Genomic DNA, 23,741 nt, shown 5'->3' on the forward strand with positions numbered 1-23,741 from the left:
AACATATTTTTACTTTTTATTTTATATTTTATTTAACCTTTATTCAAATATTATTTATATTTAGTATATATAGTGTTAATACTTACAAGAAAAATATAATTAATTTTAAGAATAAAATAATATAATTCACCAACCTTGTTTATCTTATTGTAACATGTTATGCGTTCATCTTAATATTCTTTTTTTTGTATATTTTGTATTCAGATTTGATTATATATATTTTTAAGTAACCTTTAACTTATTTTTACGTAACCTTTTGTTAACTTATTTTTACTTAATCTTTTGTTAACTTATTTTTAGAAAATGTATATATATGCGATGCAAGAGATGAAAAGAGAGATAATAAAATTAATGTTATAATAGTTTTACGTAATTAACATGGTGCCCCGGGTACCTCTTAGTGGGATATGGAAAAAAAAAGATTCTTAAGCTTCAGTCCCACTAAGAATTGTGTAACATGCAAAAATAAAAATTTTCTGAACATAATATAATAAAAAAAATTCTTACATCTTATAACCAAAATACTTTTCCTAGATAAAATTACAGGAATGAGAATAATAATTATTATATATAGACCTAATGACAATTTTAGAAACAACTTTAGACAAAATTATGACAATAGATATAATAATTATAATAGGAATAAGAATTACGATAATAACAATTTTAGATACCATGACAGTTATAACAGTAACTTTAGAAACCATCGTCAATATAATGACTATAAATTTTGTGATGCCTTCATAACTTACTATGACTTGTGTAGTACCGATGATCTTAATTAAGTTTCCATCGTATGCGGTAAGTTGCAACTTGGATTTTTTAATTTCTCTAATGCCAACTCTCTTATTTCGTGAGGTATGATGTTGAATTTAGAGCCTGTGTCGACTTGCATCATTGTGGTAACATCATTTAATTTTAAAGTAGTCATAAAAGCATTATCATTATCATTAACCATGTTCTCAGTTAAGTTGTTAACGTTAAGATCATTAGCATTATTATCTTTTGTAGTGTCGACTTTATTTTCAACAATTTCTTCAATATTCATGTTACAATTGTTGTTGTATTGATTTTGGTCATTATATATTTGCTTTTTCTGGTTGTAATCATGCCACATGTTGTTTCCTCCATAATTACTTAAGTTGTTTTATAGGATTGGTAAATATTGATTTTGATCCTCGTGTTGGATCTGATTACTCTAATTATTATTATGTCATGTATTGTTTCTACCATAATTATTTATTATAGTCATTATATTGACGATGGTTTCTAAAGTTAATGTTGTTATAATTGTCATGGTATCTAAAATTGTTATTATCGTAATTCCTATTCCTATTATAATTATTATTACATCTATTGTCATAATTTTGTCTATAGTTGTTTCTAAAATTGTCATTATTGGATAATCTTAAGTACCAATCAAAAAAAATTTCATTTGTGCCTTGGGCGGCTAGATTAAATTAATTAATTAAAATGTTTATATCTTGTGTAGGTATTAAATATCTAAGTTTATTTATTATTAAGTTAAGGTCCAAAATTTCAATGTCCAAACATGGATCTAATTTAATCATACACATCATCTGTTAAATTAGCAAGTAATATATTAATCTTAACAAAGTCAGATGATGTGCTGTTAGTAAAATAATTAAGTACACGGTCTATATACAAGTCAGTTAAATTTCCGTTTTACTGAGAAATCTATACGGTAACTCAGTGGGTTTAACATCCATTAATAACTTTGTAAATCGTTTATTCTATAACAAAAATACATAAGATTTCAATAAATTCAGTGTCGCTAAAAACATAAAATTTCCCATTTTTCAAAGTATTGGATGAGGTCTCCTGAGTTGGACCCAAGAAAATAATCAACGTCGGGGTTTTCGTTAATTCAAATAGTATATCTTCAATGGACGTTATGGGTATATTAATGATTTTAAAAGAGAACATGTTAAAATATAAATAAATAATAAAAAAATTTTTTTACCTTTATATAGATTTTTTTTTATTATATAATGTTATAAAAAATTTTTTTTTTATTTTTGCATGTTACACAAATCTTAGTGGGACTGAAGCTGAAGAGTCTTTTTTTTAAGTATATCCCACTAAGAGGTACCCAGGGCATGTTAATTATGTAAAAGTGGTAAAATTATTTTAACATTAATTTTATTATCTCTCTCTTCATCTCTTGCATCGCATATATATACATTTTATAAAAATAAATATTTGAATAATAAATATGATAAAAATAAGTTAACAAAAGGTTACGTAAAAGTAAGTTAACAAAAGCTTACGTAAAAATATATAAAATCAAATCTGAATATAAAATATACAAAAAAAAGAATATTAAGATGAACGCGTAATGTAACATATTGGAAAGGAGTAAAATAAATATAATGGGAAAGGGAATAATTGCATTATTATAATTTGTTGTTTCCTTATTTGGAATCCAATCATTAAAATGGGGAGGGAATAAATGTAAGAAAGGAAATTATTGCAATAATTTATAATTTGTTATTTCCTTATTTGGAATACAATCATTAAAGTTGGGGAAAGGAGGGGAATAAATGTATCCTTGTAATATTGTTGTATCCTTAATTTTGGAATACAATCAATAAGTACATTATAAAGAGGAAAGGAGGGGAAATGAAGTTATTTATAATAGTCCAATAAAAACTAAGCATAATTTATAACATTTTGGTAAATATTCAACAAAAAAAACAAAATGTTAAGACAATTCATTGTTAAATAATTAACATATAATTAACAAATTTATCAAAGATCTCTAATCTGATTAATGTGTGCAATCACAACTTTATTATCTGTTTTTATTTCCCACAAGATATTACTGATCCTACCAATGACAGTACCCACTTGCCATTCTAGATTTGAGCTCACTGTCACAAACACTGAGTTACCTAAAGTTAATTCTCTACAATTTATTCTTAAACTATCCGACCTCACTCCTGGTAATGTAGGTGTACACGTATTACACTTAAACAAATATTTATTATCTTTATATGAAAACAAATTGTTAAGTTAAAAAATTTAATCTATCACCTATCTCTTGTTTATTACACATGTTTATCTCAAAATTGCGATTAAATCAAATTCTTTAATCCAATCTTGACCACATAAGGGTGGTCCCGCCCCATCTAATACATAAAAATCTAATATTTAATAATATTTAACCATTTAACCTTACAATTAATGACTTTCCCAACTACTGTGATGGGAGAACCTTCATGAGAGAATAATTTCCTAGAACAACTTTTCAATTCAATATTTTCATGATTCGTAAGCTTTTCGAAATCTTTAATCGGCAAGGATGTCACCGGAGAACCAGTATCTATCATAAAAGAAGAATTGAGATTATATCAATGATAAAATCATTCATATTCGTGGCCTCAGATTATACGGTATCTGTACAATCTCTTGCCTTTTGATGTTGTTGTCCGTACCCTTAAAATCATAGTTATTTTCTTTCCATACCGAATTGCCTTGCCACTTCACTCCATCATCTCTTCTCCATTAATCTTACTCTGCACGTATTTAAATATCAGTTATTTCCATCGATTGACATTTGACCACAATATCGTCAATAATGTTTAGATCCGTCGTATTTTCATCTATCAATATTACTTTAAGTTTTTCATTACGACAGTTAATCATGAATTGTACCGAAATCAATTTCATATTAAGCCCCGAACTACAGCCTTTCGGTCAATCCAGATATTCTCAGGAAGATTCAAGTCGGTCAGGTTTTGAATTAAATCAAAGATACGCGTTATTTTATTTTTTTCAACTTTTTTTTGTATTAAATCTTTCTTTGTTGATACGATAAATTGTCCATATTATCCATATGATAACCGCCGTCTCTTTATCTATCGTTTCAAACAGTTTATATTTTTTTGTGGCTTCATCAACAATATTCTCGGTTAAGAATTTCAGTCCAAGGTTTTTAATAGAACTTTTATTTTGATATAATTACTATCCTCCACCATGTTGCACTACGAGAATTGCAATCGAATTAGAATTGGTATAAAAATAAATATTGGTTTTTTATTCAATAAGTTTTAATATATCCTCTCTTTTTACAATGTTTAGCTTTACAAAATAAGCTTATTTCAAATCAATTGAACATAAACTAATGTCAAATTAACACATCACAATCGAACAAAATACCATATAAAAATAACGCCTTAAAAATAAACATTGACAACCACTAAATAACATAAAAGTACATATATCATAATTCTGTTTTACTTTTGTAAGTGCGTTCATTTTCGATAATATAATAATAGCTCAACTTTTTAATAATAGCTGAAATAAGGATAAGGAATAGGATTAAAGGTTAAAGAGATATTGGATAAGGCCAACTTCCTCTTCCAATTTTAATTTAACTAATAATAATATAAATTTCTGAAAATAATTTAAAAATATATTTATAATTTCGCAATACCATTTTATGTTAAATTGTTCATTCCCCATAATGCAGTGTATCTAGAAGAAATTAAATTATCTTTAAAAACAGCATTTAAAATGCTCATGAGATATTTACTCAGTAAAAATTTGCTAAACAGGGATATGAAAGGATTAAAAATATAGTACCGATTAATGTTGGGTGGACAAATATAAGAGTGTAATGTATTATAAATTTTATTTTAGAAATTCAAGTCCAATTTTCTATAATTTAATTGAAACAGGGACCAATATGCATACGGGATATATATATACTAGTGAATTTATTAAAGTATTTGTAAAAGTAACATTATAATAAATAATGAAAGTAATGAAGAAAGTCTGGACACTTGTGAGAATTAAATATCTAATTATCGAATGCATTGTGTCTGCATCTCATGGACTTAATTTGTTTTCAAAGATCTAGCAAATAAAATGTTGTCAATTTAAATTTTAGTAGCAAAAGCCTAAATTATTATAAAACCTGTAAATACACATTTAAGTAAAAAATAATAATATTTAAAAATAAAGATAGGATTGTTCTTTAAAGTTGCCTTGCCCACCCAACTCTTTGGACAGTATGTTAAAAATCTAAGATATTTTGCGGGAATACTCCATATTTATATAGAGATAAGAGACTCAATCTTTTTGATAATGAAGTTTCCCATCTCCTCAATTAAAATTGCCCAATATAATCTTTACAAGTTATAAAACAAGTCTAACTTTTTTTAAGATTATAAAATTCAATTTTATTAAGTAGGAGATCTTCATAAAAAAATGAACAAAATTACTTACTATATTCATGCAAAATACTGAACACCATTTTTTCATCACATTTCGTCAAAGGAACGGTTGAGTTGAATGATATTCCACCGGCCTTTTTCTCCTATAATAATTATATAGATTTAAACCAATTATTTAGATTACTTTGTAATAGATGTTTGGAGGTCTTTTGTTTAATCTTATTCCAACACTCTCAAGCTCATTTTCTAAAAGATGCCTTTTATGTCATTTAAAAAAAAAATTTAAATGTTAGAAATATCCCTCCAGCATATCATTAAAAAATTCATTATTTAAAAGAAAAAGGGATATAATAATATCAATCTTGTTAAAGTGAAAATTAAAACAGAATCAGAGAATCTATGGGTATGACTAAAATATGCTATACCAGAAACTAAGAATCCTTAAGAATCCCCTAATAAACATGAACATATTATATAAAAAATAATATATATTCCTATTTAGCTCTTCAATATGATTTAGAAAATGATTTTTTCATTTTAAAAAAAACCGATATATTAGAAAAAACATATTTTTTTCATGACTAAAATAAGATTCCAAGAATCCTGGCTAATTATGGACTATTATAAAAAAAATTAAAATTGAATCAAGTTTATCTCTTCAATGTGATTCATAAATTGTAAAAATTAATTTAAAAATTTTGACATCATTTTAGAATTCAATCATCAAAAGTCTAAAATTCCAAAGTTACCATAATTTTACATATTTTTATAATAGAGACCCGATGTTAGAAAAGGTATTTGATTAGGTGAATATGAACACCGTGGCTCGTGGTTTATATAATATGGTTACTCTAATAGAAACAATTAGCCTCAAAGGCAATTAAATATATGATGAATTTCAAATATATATATTATTAATTGTGTACGACGATTAATTGTTTGTTTTGTAAAATATATATATATACTGCGGTACAAAGGGTAAAAAGTTGTTAAATTTATAATAAAAATTGGTTTCATCACAATGGCGCAGTCGTTTCAAATGGAGAAATATAATATAAAGGAGTGCAATATGGAAGTTTATTTATCAAAAATGGAATTCATATTTAAAATCGCAAAAATAGAAGACAAAAAATCATTTTTATTAGCGAATATTGGATTAGAGGTTTATTCTAAATTATTTAATTTGTGTTTACCAAAGACATTAGAGGAAATATCATATGATGACATAATTAAACTTTTAAAAAATTATTATATGAAGAAGACAAACTTCATGTTAGAAAGATATTATTTCTTTAAAATGGAACAAGAAAAAGATGAAACCATAATAAATTAAAGATAAAGGCAAAGATGTGTGAATTTAAAGATATGTGTAATACAGTATTGCGGGACAAATTAGTGACAGGAATTAATAATGGGAAAATATTAATGAAATTAATTAACACGCAGGACTTGACATGGGAAAGTGCAATACAAATCGCGACCGCAATGGAGACTACAGAAATGATGTCGTATGAAAAATAATATGCAGGGAAGGAGATATATAAAATCTCAAAAACAATAACAAGGGAGCATTATGACAAGTACAAACCAGTATCAAAAATTATTTGCTATTGTTGTGGATTAGGAGATCACAAAACCTAAGTGCCCTAATTTGAATGCCATCTGCCATAATTGTGGGATAAAAGGACATTTACAAAAAGTATGCAGAAGGAATCGTGGGAAGAAAGAATATATTCGAACGATAGATGTTCCAGAAAATGAGCGAGAAAGTTTTGAGGATTGGGAATTTCCAGAGGAGTCTCGAGAAAAATTTGAGGTGAAATTATTGATAGATAAAATTTATATTAAATTTTTAATTGACACAGGATCGGCAGTCTCCATTTTGAATATAGAAGACGTTTACCGTTTAAAAATACCAGTAACAAAAACGGATATTATTTTAAAATCTTATAATAATGTAATGATCATATTAAAGGTAAGTGTATATTACCCGTTAATTATATGAATAAAGTTATATATCATGAATTTATTATTGTAAACAATGGGATTAACTTGATAGGTAGAAACCTAATAAACAAATTAAAATTAATAAAAATAAATCAATGTAATATAGTTAATGAGGTTTGGGAGGATAATATTGTACATGAATTTTCCTTATTATTCACTAAAAAATTAGGTTTACAAGAGATTTTAAGGCCAGTTTAGCGGTAAAATCCAACCCACAGTTAGAATGTATGAAAAGTAGACCGATACCATTTGCGTGGAAGGCAAAACTCGAAACGGAATTACAACGACTGGAATCCATGGGAGTTTTAGAAAGACTAAAATACTCGAATATCGCTTCTCCGATTGTGCCCGTATTGAAGAAAGATGGATATTTATGAATTTGCGGTGATTTCAGACAAAAGGTTAATGCAAATATTTTGATAGATAAATATCCTTTACCCAGAATTAATGAATTATTAGCCACACTAGGTAATGGGTGTAAATATACAGTATTAGATTTATCCGAAGCATATTTTCAAATAGAGCTAGATGAGGAGGCAAAAAAGCTGTTAGTAATCAACACGCCTAGTGGATTGTATCGTTTCACACGACTTCCGTTTGGGGTAGCCTCAGCGCCAGCGATTTTTCAACAAGCAATGGATTCATTATTAAAGGGATTACCTGGAGTAGCGGTATATTTGGACGATATAATAATTACGGGGGAATCAATTGAGAGTCATAAGAAAAATTTGATAAATGTATTAAAGACGTTATAAATAAACGGTATGAAATTAAATCTTAAAAAATGTGATTTTTTTAAAGAAAAGATTGAATTCTTAGGTCATACCGTTAGCGAAGAGGGAATTACGACAACAAATAAGAATGTCAATGCAATTTTAGACGCACCATTACCAAAAAACGTCAAAGAATTACATGCTTTTATCGGTATAATAAATTATTATCAAAAATTTATAAACAATTTCTCGACTATTGCCGCTCCATTATATAGGCTTTTAAGGAAAGATGTGCCATAGAAATGGACAAATAATGAAACAATTGTGATTAATAAATTTAAAAAACTAATATCAGAAGCACCAATTTTAACACATTATAATCCGGAAAACCCGATAATTCTAGATGCTGATGCGTCTCAACATGGAATAGGCTCAGTTATATCTCATATCATTAACAACGTGGAAAAACCGATTGGATACGCGTCTCGAACATTAAATGCTACCGAACGAAATTAAAGTCAGATAGAGCGATAGGCTTTAGCAATTATATATGGATTAATTAAATTTAAACAATATTTAATTGGCAGACATTTCATTATCATTACTGACCATAAACCCCTAATATCGTTATTTAATCCACATAAAAGAATAACAGATATGTCATCAAGATTAGTAAGATGGTCATTACTACTAGCAAATTATGATTATGAATTGCAACTTCGAGGGACGAAAAAAATAGCAATGCGGATATGCTTTCCCGGCTTCCAATTGACGGTAAACCATCTGCTTGGGAAGAGTTAGATATTAATTTAATAGTATCGGATGCTCCACAATTTATTTCAGCGTTAGATATAAAAGCACACACAAGAAATGACCCGATATTATCAAAGGTTTCACGTTACCTTACAACTGGATGACCAAAGATAATAGAGGAAAATCTAAAACCGTTTTTCCAGCGCCGAAATGAACGGGTGTATATTATGGGTATTAAGAACCATAATTCCAAAAAAATTACAAGTAAATATTTTGTCTTTTTTACATATGGGGCATCAGGGTTATACTAAAACAAAATTATTGGCACAAGAGAACGTTTGGTGGCCGAATATTAACGAAGATATCGAATTACGCGGTAAGAATTGTGAATTATGTCAAACAAATAATCCTGGCAATAAAACGATCATAGGGAAATGGCCCTCCGCAAATAAACCATGGGGAAGAATTCATTTAAATTTTGCCGGACCAATTAACGGAGATATATATCTAGTGATAATAGATAGTTTTAGTAAATGGCCTGAAATACAAAAAATGACGACGAATAATTTTACTGAAGTAAGAAAATTGTTGTTAAGACTTTTTGCTATTTTCGGTTACCCCAATACGATTGTTACGGATAATGGCCCCCCATTTCAAAGTAGAGAATTTAGTTTATTTTGCAAACAATTATCAATTAAAAATGTATATAGTGCCCCATACCACCCTAGAACCAACGGAGAAGCGGAGCGATGAGTACAAACTTTTAAAAATTTTTTAAAAAAACATAATGATTATAATAAAATACAAGGTTTTTTGTTTAATTATCGAAATACGCCACAAATAACCACAAAACAATCACCAAGTTCAATTATGCTTAAATTTCAACCCATAGGACCTTTACAATTAATAAAACCAATTTATCCTCATCCATATATACCTCAGTTACCAGGTTTTTTTAATATAAATGAAAAAATATATGCAAAAGATTTTAAAAAAGATAATTGGATACCAGGTATCATCGTTAAAAGAACAGGACCAATGACGTTTTTAGTTGAAACTAAATTAGGGGTATGGAGAAGACATATTAATCAGTTAAAACATAGGTTCGACAACTCCGATTTAAAAAATAGAGAGGAGGGAAGAGAAGAAGAAACGATGCAAACTACACCACAAATGAATGAAAATGATCATATACAAAATTCGATAGCAAAAGACATAGATCCTATACACGAATTGGTGACCAAAGACATGGACCCAATACAAGACTCAATAAACAAAGACACCATCATAAATGATAAGATGAAAATAGACAGTAATGAGCAAACGGTGGTAGAGAACGAAAGTACAAGCAGCCCTTATCCAAAACGGATAAGAAAACAATTTATACCGTTTCAAATCGAGAGCCCAAAAAAGGAGAGAATAGATGTAATAGAAACAATTAGCCTCAAAGGCAATTAAATATATGATGAATTTAAAATATATATATTATTAATTGTGTACGACGATTAATTGTTTGTTTTGTAAAATATATATATATACTGCGGTACAAAAGGTAAAAGTTGTTAAATTTATAATAAAAATTGGTTTCAACACAGTTACAGTGGGTGCCTTTTGTTGAATATTTTATCAAAAAGAGGAACGATTACTGCTCTAAGATATAAAATTATAGAGATTGAATTTGAGTTCGAGGCAGATCAAAGAAAATAAGTACAATAGATCTAACATCAGATATGCTAGATATTGATATACTCGTTTCAAATTGGCATCCAATGATGATAATAACAATAATGTCACACATATGAAAATGTTAATATTAAATGTCCCAACGAGGTGGCATAGTAAATTAATTATGCTTGAAAGCATATCTGGAGCAAATAAAAATTAAATTAATAACGTTTTGATTGGAAACACTATCTCAAACTATGAATCAGATTAAGTAGAAGAACTATTAACTTTTCTTTCAAAATTTAAAGAAAAGGTAGAATTTCTAACTGTACAAAAAGGCATACCTTAAACTTGTCATCATTTTTAGAAAGTCAAATTAAAACAAATTAAGAGCAAATGATAATGATAGATCAGAAATCATAAAAATAATTTTCGTTTTCAGGTTTGTGATCTTTAAATAATAATATATAGGTTTGTTCATTTATTTAATATATTTCAAAAATAATTTAGGTGTTGGCTTCTCTAGGCTTAAGATTTTAAAAATTGAAAATTGTGTCAATGTATATTATAGAACAAAATTACACAGCGTCAGAATTTATTAAACATCTTAAACGTATAGATCATGATGATATTAGGGCAGCAAATAAAGAGAAATAATAAATTCTAGTGTTGTAAAGTAACGTCAAGAAAGTAACGTCGCTACTAATGTCGTTACCTTATTTAAAGAAAACGACATAACGCGTTTCTTGGTTTGAGTAGTGTTGTTAAACGGCTCGATTTGAGCCGATTTTTAAAAACGGCTAACTCAATATTTTATTCAGAAATATTACTCAAGCCTGAAGATTTTGCTCATAGATGGCACAAAGGTCTAGACATCTATTAACGAACTCTAGAGCCTTAGGCAATATTTCTTTGGCTAATATTGAGTTAGTCGTTTTTAAAAATCGCTCAAAATGAGCCATTTAATAACACTATTTTTGAGTAACGGTAACGAAAAACGTTACTTAAAATTTTTTCTTAAAAAATATTAAAAAAAGAAAAACATATTTTATTCAGAGTTGTTATGGAGCGACGCTCCTGGAACGCCGCTACATTTTTTCAAAAACACCTGGAGTTCCTTTTTAAAATTGGGGAGCTGGAGTGAGAGCTAGCTCCTATTAGGGCTGGAGTAGAGGAGCGCCGCTCCACGCTCCTTTAAATTTAATGTATAAATTAAATAATTTTTTAAATATTAATAATATTTTATTAATTAAAATTCAATAAAAATGAAATTTTATTTAATTTAAATTTATCCCTTATTAAATGTTTAGCCGAGTTTTATATTGGTTTTTCATCTAATCATTTTAAATATTAAACATCAAGTTTTCCTTTTTATATTGAAATTTTTTGGAAAATCTTGTAAGTCATATTAATATTCATTTTATAGATATATATTAAAAAATAGTTTTAGATATTATGGATTTAGAGATCATAGATGAAGAAATCGAATTTCCATCATACAAAAAATATTTTAAACTTCTAAAAGATGTTGATCAAAATGATCAAACAAATTTAAGGGCAAAATGTCTTTTGTGTTTAAATAAAACTATTTAATTTTCAAAAGTGAGCAGCTTCAATCTAAAAAAGCATCTAAAAGTAAAAAATATTTCTTTTGAATACAAATTAATTTAGAAGATTTTTTTGGATTCCATGAAATTGATCATCAGGAAGATAATATATTGGACAAATATTTTTTAAATAATGATACCAAACTTACTATTTTTGATAAATTCCCTGAATTAAAATATATCTTTATAAAATACAATACCATGCTTTCCTCTAGTGCTCCTGTGGAGTGCCTATTTAGCATTGCAAGACAGGTCTTAGGGGAGAGGCGTGGATGTTTGTTAGATTCTTGTTGTAATATGATATGAAAATGTATTGATTTTTTGTCAAAATTAGGTTATCGATTAAAGTGTAAAGAAAAATATATATATCGATTGGATATTATTGATTTTTATGATGATTATATATATAATTTCGCTCGCGATTTTGATATTTTTTTTGATATTATAATTTTGCTACATATAGTTTTTTTTCCATGTTTTTCCGAAATTGTAAAAGAAAAATAAAACGTAAGAAGTAGTAAGAGGGCAATTTTTAATCTTTAGGATTTTCTTAGAGTCAAATACGAAATATTTTTTAACACACTTTTATTTTTCTTTATTATATATATTTTTCACAATTTTTAAACCAAAAAAAAATAATTATTTTTCTTTTACAATTTCAGAAAAACATGAAAAAAAAACTATATGTCAAAATTATAATATCCAAAAAATATATCAAAATCGCGAGCGAAACTATGTATATAATCATCATAAAAATCAATAATATCCAATCGATATATATATTTTTCTTTACACTTTAATCGATAACCTAATTTTGACAAAAAATCAATACATTTTCATATCATATTACAACATGTACCCCCTTCTAAGGATAAAATCCAGGGTACCTACTAAAATTTATTTATATATAAAAAAAAAATATTTACAATACAACAAAAAAAATCATGGGACCGGAGCGTTTATGAGGGATTCCTCTATTGAATCACTCATTTCCACCTCCGTTCCATTCAGCTCCGGTCCATTAATATTAAAATCTATATTTTTTCTAACCAATGACACCTTTTTATTTTCCGCTGCTTGACCGAATTTATATAACCAACATCTTTTTGCAACTTCTTCTGCTTCCCTCGCTATTAATCGTGCATCGTCCATTATTCTCCGCTGTTGACCTCCAGCCCAACGATCAAGCCCATTATTCAACGTATAAAATGTGCTTACCCCGCTTGCGCAATCCCTAGCTTTATGTCCCCGTCCACCACAATTGAAGCAGTTTATGTTGGTTCCTCTCATCCCCAGTTGTCGCATTGGAATAGTAGCCGGTCCAGACGCGTATTTTGCATGTAACGCCACCTTTCCTTGCGAGGACATAGTACCATACGAGTATGTTTGTGTTGCTCTTTCTCCTGTTTGTTGATCAATCTACAAATTATGCCATTTGTCAGCCAATGGGTTAGACATATCCAAAGAATTCACCTGAATCATAGTTCTATTGGACTTTATATAATAGGTTTCCATAGATTCAAAATTTTTTTCTTTCTCTTGATTTAAAAAAAAAACTCACAACAATTTACACAAATAAATACTACACAATAATTTTTTTTTTAATTAAAATTTCTTTTTTTTTACTACCCACAAAATTAATAAAATACTATTATTATTATTTCTTCCTTTTTAATAAAACACAAACATACTCGTATGGTACTATGTCCTCGCAAGGAAAGGTGGCGTTACATGCAAAATACGCGTCTGGACCGGCTACTATTCCAATGCGACAACTGGGGATGAGAGGAACCAACATAAACTACTTCAATTGTGGTGGACGGGGACATAAAGCTAGGGATTGCGCAAGCGGGGTAAGCACATCTTATACGTTGAATAATGGGCTTGATCATTGGGCTGGAGGTCAACAGCGGAGAATAATGGACGATGCACGATTAATAGCGAGGGAAGCAGAAGAAGTTGCAAAAAGACGTTGGTTATATAAATTCGGTCAAGCAGCGGAAAATAAAAAGGTGTCATTGGTTAGAAAAAATATAGATTTTAATATTAATGGACAGGAGCTGAATGGAACGGAGGTGGAAATGAGTGATTCAATAGAGGAATCCCTCATAAACGCTCCGGTCCCATGATTTTTTTTGTTGTATTGTAAATATTTTTTTTTATATATAAATAAATTTTAGTAGGTACCCTGGATTTTATCCTTAGAAGGGGGTACATGTTGTAATATGATATGAAAATGTATTGATTTTTTGTCAAAATTAGGTTATCGATTAAAGTGTAAAGAATAATATATATATCGATTGGATATTATTGATTTTTATGATTATATATATAGTTTCGCTCGCGATTTTGATATATTTTTTTGATATTATAATTTTGATACATAGTTTTTTTTTCATGTTTTTCCGAAATTGTAAAAGAAAAATAATTATTTTTTTTTGGTTTAAAAATTGTGAAAAATATATATAATAAAGAAAAATAAAAGTGTGTTAAAAAATATTTCGTATTTGACTCTAAGAAAATCCTAAAGATTAAAAATTGCCTTCTTACTACTTCTTACGTTTCTAACAATTCTAATTTAGAAAATTTATTACTTTTAAAAGCTAACAAAAGGTTATAAATATTTTGATAGATCATTTAATATAAATAAAGCTTTTAGATAAAAAAAATATGATTTTGTTTCGTATACCTTCTAAAAAAATGAAAATCAAACGGTTATGGAGTGGACTCCATTACTTGGAGGCTAGCTCCTTTTAAAAATGTAGTAGCGGGAGGGGGAACTAGCTCCTTTTGAGAAGGTAGGAGCGGGAGCGGGAGCTAGCTACTTTTAAAAAGGATCGTCAACAACTCTGATTTTATTGTAACTATAAAATTACTTTTATTTATTTTTTAATATAAATAATTTAAGCCCAGTTTTTTAATTCTTATAACCACCATTCCTTCATTTTTATTTTAAATTCTCGTTGTTAAATTTTCAGTTGAATGTTAATCTAATTAATATTAATCAAAATTCAAAGTAAATGTTTATAATAATATTATTATTCTATTTTATAATTTATTTTAAAAAATATTGCGTCCATAGTATCTGCTTCTTCTGATTAAGATGATTCAACCCTTTCCCTGGCCCCAATTTGAAACATATTTTACACCAATAAGGAAAATTAGGGTATAAAGTATACACTTTGTGTAAATGTAAATTATGTCCCAAAGCAAATATTTCAACCTCAATGTCCAGCAGTACAAACTTAAAAAAGCATATGAAGGTAAAAAGAGGATATAATATATAAATATTTTAAACAATACTATAATAATAGTATTAAATCATGGGTATATACAATAACTATTAAAAGAAGTGTTCTTTCATAATATTTTGAAAAGCTTAATCATGAAATTAAAATAAAAGCAATTAAGTTATACTATAGTATAGGGCTGAGAATAAACATTAAAAGCCCTAGATTAACAAAATATTATTGGTTTAAAATATTTATTGGGTTTAAAGAATATATTCTATTTCTTGTTTTAGATTGCTATTGCTTTAACTTCAAATTGTTAATAAATTTAAAGAATAAAATAGTGATTTAAAAAAAACTTTGTTTAGTATTTTTAAATAAATATATATATGAAATAAAACTATGAAGCAATATTGTTTTGGAGAACTGAATCCAGATATTTTTCCTGAATTCCTTTTAAATGATAATTCTGAATTCTGAAATAGATATGATATTGAAAAATTATTTTTGGCAAGATAATAAGTTTAGTGAAGGATTAATGTAGTGCTGTGATGTAACGTCGAAAAAGTAACGTCGTTACTAACCATGTTACTTTTTTAAAGAAAAGGAACGCCATTCGGTACCTTTTTCTTAATAACGAATAACGGTAACGCGTTTCTTTTTTTTGAGTAACGATAAAGCAAAACGTTACTCCTTACTTGATATTTTTTCTTAAAAAATATCAATAAAAAGAAAAACATACTTCATTGTATTATAAAATTACTTTTATTTATTTTTTAATTCTTAATATTAATAATTTAAGCTGAGTTTTAATTAATATCAACACTTCCTTCATTTTTATTTTAAATTCTCGTTGTTAAATTTTCTGTCGAAATTAATAATCAATCAAAATTCAAAGTAAATGTTTATAATGATATTATTATTCTTATAATTTATTTTAAGAATATTATGTCCATAGTACTTACTTCTTCAGATGAAGATGATTTACCCCTTCCTTGGCCCATTTTGATATATTTTAAACCAATAAAGAAAATTAATGGTACCAAGTCTACACTTTGTAAATGTAAATTATATCCCAACGTAAATATTTCAACCTCAATATCCAGCAGTTCAAACTTAAAAAGCATAGGTAAAACATGAATTAATATATCATTATTTTAAACATTACTTTAATAATAGAATAATATTCTTTCATAATTTGAAAAGCTTAATCATGGAATTAAAATATAATTAGGGCTGTCCGATATTAAATATCGGATCGGCGCCCATATTTAGCGTTTTCCAAAAATATCGGATCTGGCCGATACCGGAAAAAACCGATCCGATTTTTTACTTTTCTTTTTTTGTTATTTTAAGTTATGTATATTTATTTTACGTTATTATAATATTTTCTAAATAATATTTTTTTAAACAATGCAAATGCACAACACCCTCTAAATTTATTTCTTTTTTAAAATAGATTTATAGTATTTTAAAAGTTTTTTTATAAAAATAGAAATGAACACCCAAAGTTTTATTTATTTTAAATCTTTTTAAATAATAACGCCAATTTTATTATTTATACTTTAAATAAAAGAATTTTTTTAAATATGGTATCTGAATTATGGAAATATTTTACAAGAGACAAAGATAATTTTGCAAAATGGTTATCTGTGGAATCATCTGAGTTTACCTTCAGTACGGCAGGGGATATAGATACTCCATATCGTAGAAGCTTATTGCCAGAAAATCTAGAGGCTCTCGTATTTATTTTAAAAAATCTAATATACTATAATTTTATATATTAAAATACAATTTTATAATTCATACCAACATAAAATGGAGATATTATCAAATATATGTTTTTTAAATTATAGTCTTAATTGTAGAAATAATATTAATTTCTTTTTGGTTAAAAGGGGAGTGGTGTTAAAATATTAAATCGGTATCAGTATCGCATCAGTTTTGGAGCAATATCGGATCGGATCGGTGAAAATGTGTAAATCGGCACAGCCCTAAATATAAGCAATTAAATTATACTGCAGTATTGGGCTGACCAACATTAAAAACCCAAGATTAACAAAATATTGGTTTTGGTTCAAAGTATTATATTGAGTTTTTTAAACAATATCTTCTATTTCATGTTTTAGTATTGCTATTGGTTTGACTATAATTGTTAATAAATTTAAAGAATAACTTTGTTTAAATAATATATATATATGGAATAGTGGCGTAGCCAGGATTTATCCAATAATAAAATTTTACAGATAATTTCATTATAGATTTTATTTATTATTAAAATATTATAAATATATTTAACCAGCTGTGTTGAGCACTAAGCGCTCTTGTTAGTCTGATCAAAATTTTGAAATCAATTGTTGCTAAAAATAAATAAAAAATTGATACATAAAGATGTTATCTTATAATATATTATTTTTGTATAATTTTATATATATATGAAATTTTTTTTTATAAAACGATCTTATATATTCTTTTTGTATAGTTTTATTTTATTATATATTGTCGGAAAATAATAAATATTATTTTTGTATATATTTAATTTTTTTAAGTAACAAGTAACCCGTTACTTTTTTAAAAAGTCGGTAACGCGCGTTCCTTTTTTAAAAAGGTAACGAGTAATGGTAACGCGTTCCTTTTTTCAGATAGTAACGGTAACGCGTTTCTTTTTTGTAGTAACGTTTACAGCACTAGATTAATGCAATTAAAAATTTTTAAAAGATTTATCTTCAATTATTAATAAAGTTAAGTTATTTTTAATAAAAATTTCAGGAATTAATAATATTTTAATTAAAAAATTATAGACTGTAACTGTACATTCCTCAAAAATGAAAAAGATTAATGAACATTTGAATAGTAATAATCAGTTGTTGATGATTTAGTTTTTAATTTTGTAATTAAAGAATTAAAACCATTTTCAATTGTAGAAAGTACTGCATTTATTAATATTATCTAAAAATTGCAGCCAACTAAAAATGTGATGTCTAGCTAGGTCTACCCTCGTATTAAAAATTAACAAAGCTTATGACACCATGGCAAAGAAATTAGTGGATTTATTATGTACCCCAAAAATTGTCTTTGCAACTATCATCGGTATATAAAAAATAAATTTTATATATTGATAATAATGTCTTTCAAAAAAGTTCTTATTTAGGGATGACGGTACACTGGCTACACCTAGACACTCTTGAGGGGTTTCAGTCTGCTTAGCTTGTAAAAGGCTAAACCAAACATATTTAATTATCTAGCAAAAAAAATCTTTAAAATTTTTACCATATAAAATACAAAAAAAAGTGACCAAATGCATTACGAACAAGGCTAGAAATTATGTAAAACTTTCAAGTAAAAAAAATATAATATATTTATTAAAAGTTTATTAGAGTATATGAACAAGGAGAGGAATCGGATGATGAAATAGTTCCTCTGCCATTATTTGATCATTTTGGAAATCAAAATACTAATTATAATAGTAGTAGTGTATAGTTACCTAAGCATCATTCCTGTTCAACACACCTTTAAATCTCATAGCAAGTGTTGACATTGAAAAGGCAGGTCGATGTCCATTTTAAAAACATTACAAAAATTATATTTTGTAATTGTAAGCTAATGTGGAATAAACATGGACAATCTTCAAACTGTGCATCCATTTTTAAGAAAAATATGGGAAGATATCTGATTAAACCGGTTATAACAAGGTGGAAATCTTTTTATAACGTGAAATTAATAGTCTTATTAAGGAGAATTGTCAAAAATTTGACGAATCCTATCTGAATTACAGAGATTTTCAGATAATGACACGTTCATGGATGAATATTGTATGGTTAGTGTTAATTAAGAAATATGATTTTATAGGTTATGGAACCGATTGCTACGGCTCTTTCAATTTTTGAGAGCGAAAAAAAAATGCATTTGGGATATCTCACTCCCACAATAACTTTTATATTATTAAAACTTAAACAAAAGGCTTTGAATAATTTCAAGTTTTGTAAGCCACTTATTAATTCAATCCTGGAAGGTGTAGATAAAAGGTATACAGTTCAAATATTGCTTACAATTTGTATTTTTATTAATTTATTTTCAATAGATTCAAACACATCTATAAAGTTGAATATATACTATCAGCAATAATTCACCCGCTATTTAAATTGGATTGGCCCTGGATCAAATTAGAGGTCAACAAAGGAAGAATGCTAGAACTAATTTTCAGTTTGAGAAAAGATATTGATAAAGAAAGAGCAGACGTAATTCCTTTCCTTTATCTAACACGCATACCAGAATATTAAAAATTTTTTTGAGTAAATGAATGAAGATCCTTGTGAAGATGATCTATTAAGCTTTTTTCATTATAAAGATAATTCTTTAAAAAAATTTTAATAAATTCCCAGTAAATTTTTTTATTAAATATAATACAACTCTCCCATCCTCTACACCAATTCAACCTGTGTTTAGCAAGCTTTGTTGGGTACTAAGCACTCTTGTTTGTCTGGTCAAAATTTTGAAAATCAATAAAATTGTTACAAAAAGATGTTATCTTATATATAATTTATTATTTTGGTATAATTTTATTTACACTATAATTATATATATGAAAATTTTTTTTATAAACAGATCTTATCTTATTATATATTCTTATATTATAATTTTATTTATATTATATATTCTAGGAAAAAAATAAATATTCTTTTTGTATATAATATTTCCAGTGGTGTTGTAGGCTTGGAAACCAAAGGTTCCAGGTTCAATCCTGGTAAGCAACTAAAAAATTTTAAGTTTTTCTTTGATGACAGATGTGTATAGACATGATATGATAAATTTCTGAGTTGAGAAATGCCATCCCGATCACCAACAGGATGACAGCTGGGTGCTAGGATACTTGTCCAATAAACGAAATAAGACAGCCAGCTGAATTTGTGGGTCATTAAAAGATGATAACAATTTTGTGGCCAGCACTAGGATAATGGTGACCTCAGGGGCCATTCAAGTTCAATGTCTACCAAGCTGCAATGGACTTGATAACGATACTCCAGTGGGAGATCCATTGGGATTGATGCTCTGGTGGAAGAAATGGAATCGATAAAAATACTCCGGTGGGATATCTGTCAATTTGATACTTCAGTGCGAGATCAAGTTGCTTTGGCCTTGATAGCAATACTCCGATGGGAGATCCAAATGGAATCGATCAGAAATATAAATTAGATAAAAATAGCATGAGTAAGAAGAGAGATATTGAAGGAGCTTACCATCAGAAATGGTGATAGCTAATAAGAAAAAAATATATAATATTTAATTTTTTAAGTAACAAGTAACCCGTTACTTTTTTGAATAGTCAGTAATGCACGTTCCTTTTTTAAAAAGGTAACGAGTACATTTCTTTTTCCCAAGTAACGGTAATGTCTTTCTTTTTTGTAATAACATTTACAGCACTAATAAATTCATATTATTTGACAAAATTAGCAATTAACACATTCAACAGTACAAATTATGCCACTTTATGTAATTTAGAACAAGAATGGCATATTCTTCTTGGGAAATGCCATTAACAAGATATGGATGTTCCAAATTTCTTGGGAGACAAGAGGATTGAACTTCATAATATTTCCATACTAGCTAAAAAATATTCTTTGTGTTTTGGAAACTGGCGCATTTGAAAGAGTTTTCTCTACCATTGGGTTAACGTAGGATTCAAGATCATCAATATGTCCATAAAATTTAAATAAAATTAATAATTTTTACACATGATAATCAAAAAATTACAAAATTGATTTTGAATTTATAATGAGTTTTCTTTTCAATAAAGGTCTAAGAATATGCGAGATATCTGTAGTGTATAATTTTAATTAAAAAAAATTAATTAGCAATAAAAAAATATGTTATAAAAAATTTATAATGGTGAGCCAATTTACGCTACCTATGTTGACAACTGCTAAAAATTGGTGTGCCACTTGCCACAAATTAACTTTTTGAAACACCAGCCACCAATAGTTTTGTCAGCACAAAGGTCTAGTATTAGTAGAATCTATATTTTATTTTTAATTTGAGGCCTTTTTATTAGGGAATTCTCAGTTTTGTAAAAAAAAAATTTTTTAAATATCTGACTAAAAACATTTTCTAAATCATATTAAAGAGCTAAATAGGAATCTATATTATTATATAATATTTGCATTTTAAGTCATACCTGAATTTATGATAGTTATTTTTTTTACTTTTGAGTATCACCTTTTGTAGGATCAAGCATTACAAGTATTAGGTCAGCAGTTCTTGCTACCGCAATAACTTGTCTGCCTCTTCCCTTTCCTTGTGCTGCTCCCTCAATTATCCCAGGCAAATCAAGTAGTTGTATTTTAGCATCATTATACTAATAATGATAACCATATAAAAACATAAAGCCTAATTTACATTTATAATTCCAGGAATACAAGTTAAGGTGGTAAATTCATAAGCAGCTTGTTCACTATGTTGGTTTGTCACAGTATTAAGAAAAGTTGACTAAATTAAAAAGAATATACATTTCAGGCTAATTTATATATTTATAATTAATTTTAATGATTATGTATAATAGCATTAAAGAAATAAAGGGATCAATATATATTATAATTGGATTATCAAATGTTATATTATGCATTATTTATTACCTTTCCAACAGAAGGAAATCCAATCAATGCTATTCTTGCATCACCACTTTTCATAACATCAAACCCTTCGCCCTTATTAGGTTAGAATAATAAATATATATAAATTATATTAGCACTTTTTCTGACTTCTTAGAAGGTTCTAATAATTGGAGTCTGCATTTTGCAAGTTTGGCTTTTAAAACTCCTAAATGGTATTCTGTGGCTAAAACAATATTGAAAATATACTAAAAATCTATGCATGCCTTTATTTTTTTGAGTTCGAGATATTTCTCTCTCAATTTCTGTAATTTTTTCAAGAATACCCATTTATAAATTTTTTTTTAAATTTTAATGCCCAACAATAAAAGGTTATTCAATATAACAGAAAGACGTATCGTACCGCCTACTATTTTTTTAGTTATAATTAGGTATTTTGTCGGTAAACTTTTCGGTAAATTTCGGATAAGCATAAAATTTATATGCTCAAGTCTGAATTCATAGTGAAGGGCGATTGCGATTTCGCCGCGATATCGCAAGAGGGCGAATTTTATGTCCTCTTTCCTAACCCTGAATTCATAGTGAAGAGCGATTGCGATTTCGCCGTGTTATCGCAGATTTTCATTATAGTGCAGTGCAAAGCGTTATTAATTCAAAATGGTATCCATCTCAAATTATTATTTTTTTACAGAATGATCTTGAAGAGAAGATACTATCCTTTAAAATGAGCCTAAATTTTTCAACTATTTGAAAATGACTAAAAGTAATTATTCTATTTTATCTATAATTCATTTTAATTTAGGAAACCTTTTATTATATACTCAAACTTGTAAAACCTTAATTACATACCAAATGTACCAATTTTATAAAACATCCTATAAGTGTTGAAGAAAAGCCTTATGGTTAGTTTAAGGTAAAAATAAAGCAATTTATTATTTAAATATATTTTTTATTTAGGTATTTAGCAACATAAGATTCATATAGTATTAAATCAACACTGCTATTCTGATTCATTCCATGATTATGCTTATATTTATATAAAAGTCCTATATAATAGAGTGGTTTTGGATACGGAGAAAGAAATGATGAAGGAGAGCACGTACTGAAATTTGCGCAAGCCTTCGACCTTGCCTTAACCAACACCTACTATAGGAAAAAAGACAGTCATTTAATAACATATAAAAGTGGTACTAGGAAAACACAGATAGATTACATGCTAATCTCTCGCAGAAGATTAAAAGATGTAATAGACTGCAAAGTCATCCCAGGAGAAGATATCGCCGCACAACACAAACTACTAATCATGGATTTACAAATCTCAAATAAATCCACTCAAAATAAGATAAAACTGGAACCATGCATCAAATGGGGCAAATTAAAAACAATGACAGATGTCTTTGCAATCAATGCAAACATTGAAACAATAAATTGCTCACAAGTCAGTGAAAAAATCTGGACAGGCCTTTCATCCAGATTAATAGACACTGCAAAATCGACGCTAGGCTTGACAAGAGGAGGCAACAAATCACACAAAGAACTATGGTGGTGGAATCAAGAGGTACAAACCACTATACAGGAGAAAAAAGCCCTTTATAAAATATGGTACAAATCCAAAAATGCAGATGACAAGTCAAGATACAAAAAATCCAAGAGATTAGCTACAAAGGCGGTGGCTAGGGCCAAATCTATGGCATACGATGACATGTACGAAGATCTACATACCAAAGAAGGGCAAAATAAAATATACAGATTAGCCAAACAGCGAGAAAAGAACTCTAGGGATCGGAGCTCCGAAAGTAATCAAAAATAAAGATGGGAAATTGATAATAAAGGAAAAAGAAATAATGAATAGATGGAAAGAATATTTTCAGGAGCTTCTCAACTTTAATTCCCACATATTGCATCTCGATGAACACCCCTACGGAACAAGAAATAATCACATGCCTCAAGCATATGAAAA

General features: G+C 27.8%; 1 protein-coding gene across 2 annotated transcripts in view; it reads right to left on the minus strand.

The window, feature by feature from the left end:
• Positions 1 to 22,134, minus strand: part of LOC135922529 (developmentally-regulated GTP-binding protein 2-like) — a 48,404-nt gene extending 26,270 nt beyond the window's left edge. Inside the window, exons 1-7 of one of the 2 annotated variants that reach the window (XM_065456900.1) lie at positions 22,048 to 22,134; positions 21,922 to 22,007; positions 21,806 to 21,877; positions 21,570 to 21,659; positions 21,377 to 21,528; positions 5,386 to 5,458; positions 5,254 to 5,344 (exon numbers count right to left, since the gene is read on the minus strand). In XM_065456900.1, the coding sequence (XP_065312972.1) occupies positions 5,254 to 5,344; positions 5,386 to 5,458; positions 21,377 to 21,528; positions 21,570 to 21,659; positions 21,806 to 21,877; positions 21,922 to 22,007; positions 22,048 to 22,111 (628 nt within the window). In that variant the 5' untranslated portion in view covers positions 22,112 to 22,134. Of the gene's footprint in view, positions 1 to 5,253; positions 5,345 to 5,385; positions 5,459 to 21,376; positions 21,529 to 21,569; positions 21,660 to 21,805; positions 21,878 to 21,921; positions 22,008 to 22,047 lie in introns of those variants that run through there. The other variant, XM_065456901.1, reaches the window with a different exon arrangement.
• Positions 22,135 to 23,741: the final 1,607 nt, after the last annotated feature.

This window comes from Gordionus sp. m RMFG-2023, chromosome 1 (assembly GCF_954871325.1).
Source record: "Gordionus sp. m RMFG-2023 chromosome 1, tfGorSpeb1-WG-v2, whole genome shotgun sequence".
Lineage (NCBI taxonomy): Eukaryota > Metazoa > Nematomorpha > Gordioida > Chordodea > Parachordodidae > Gordionus > Gordionus sp. m RMFG-2023.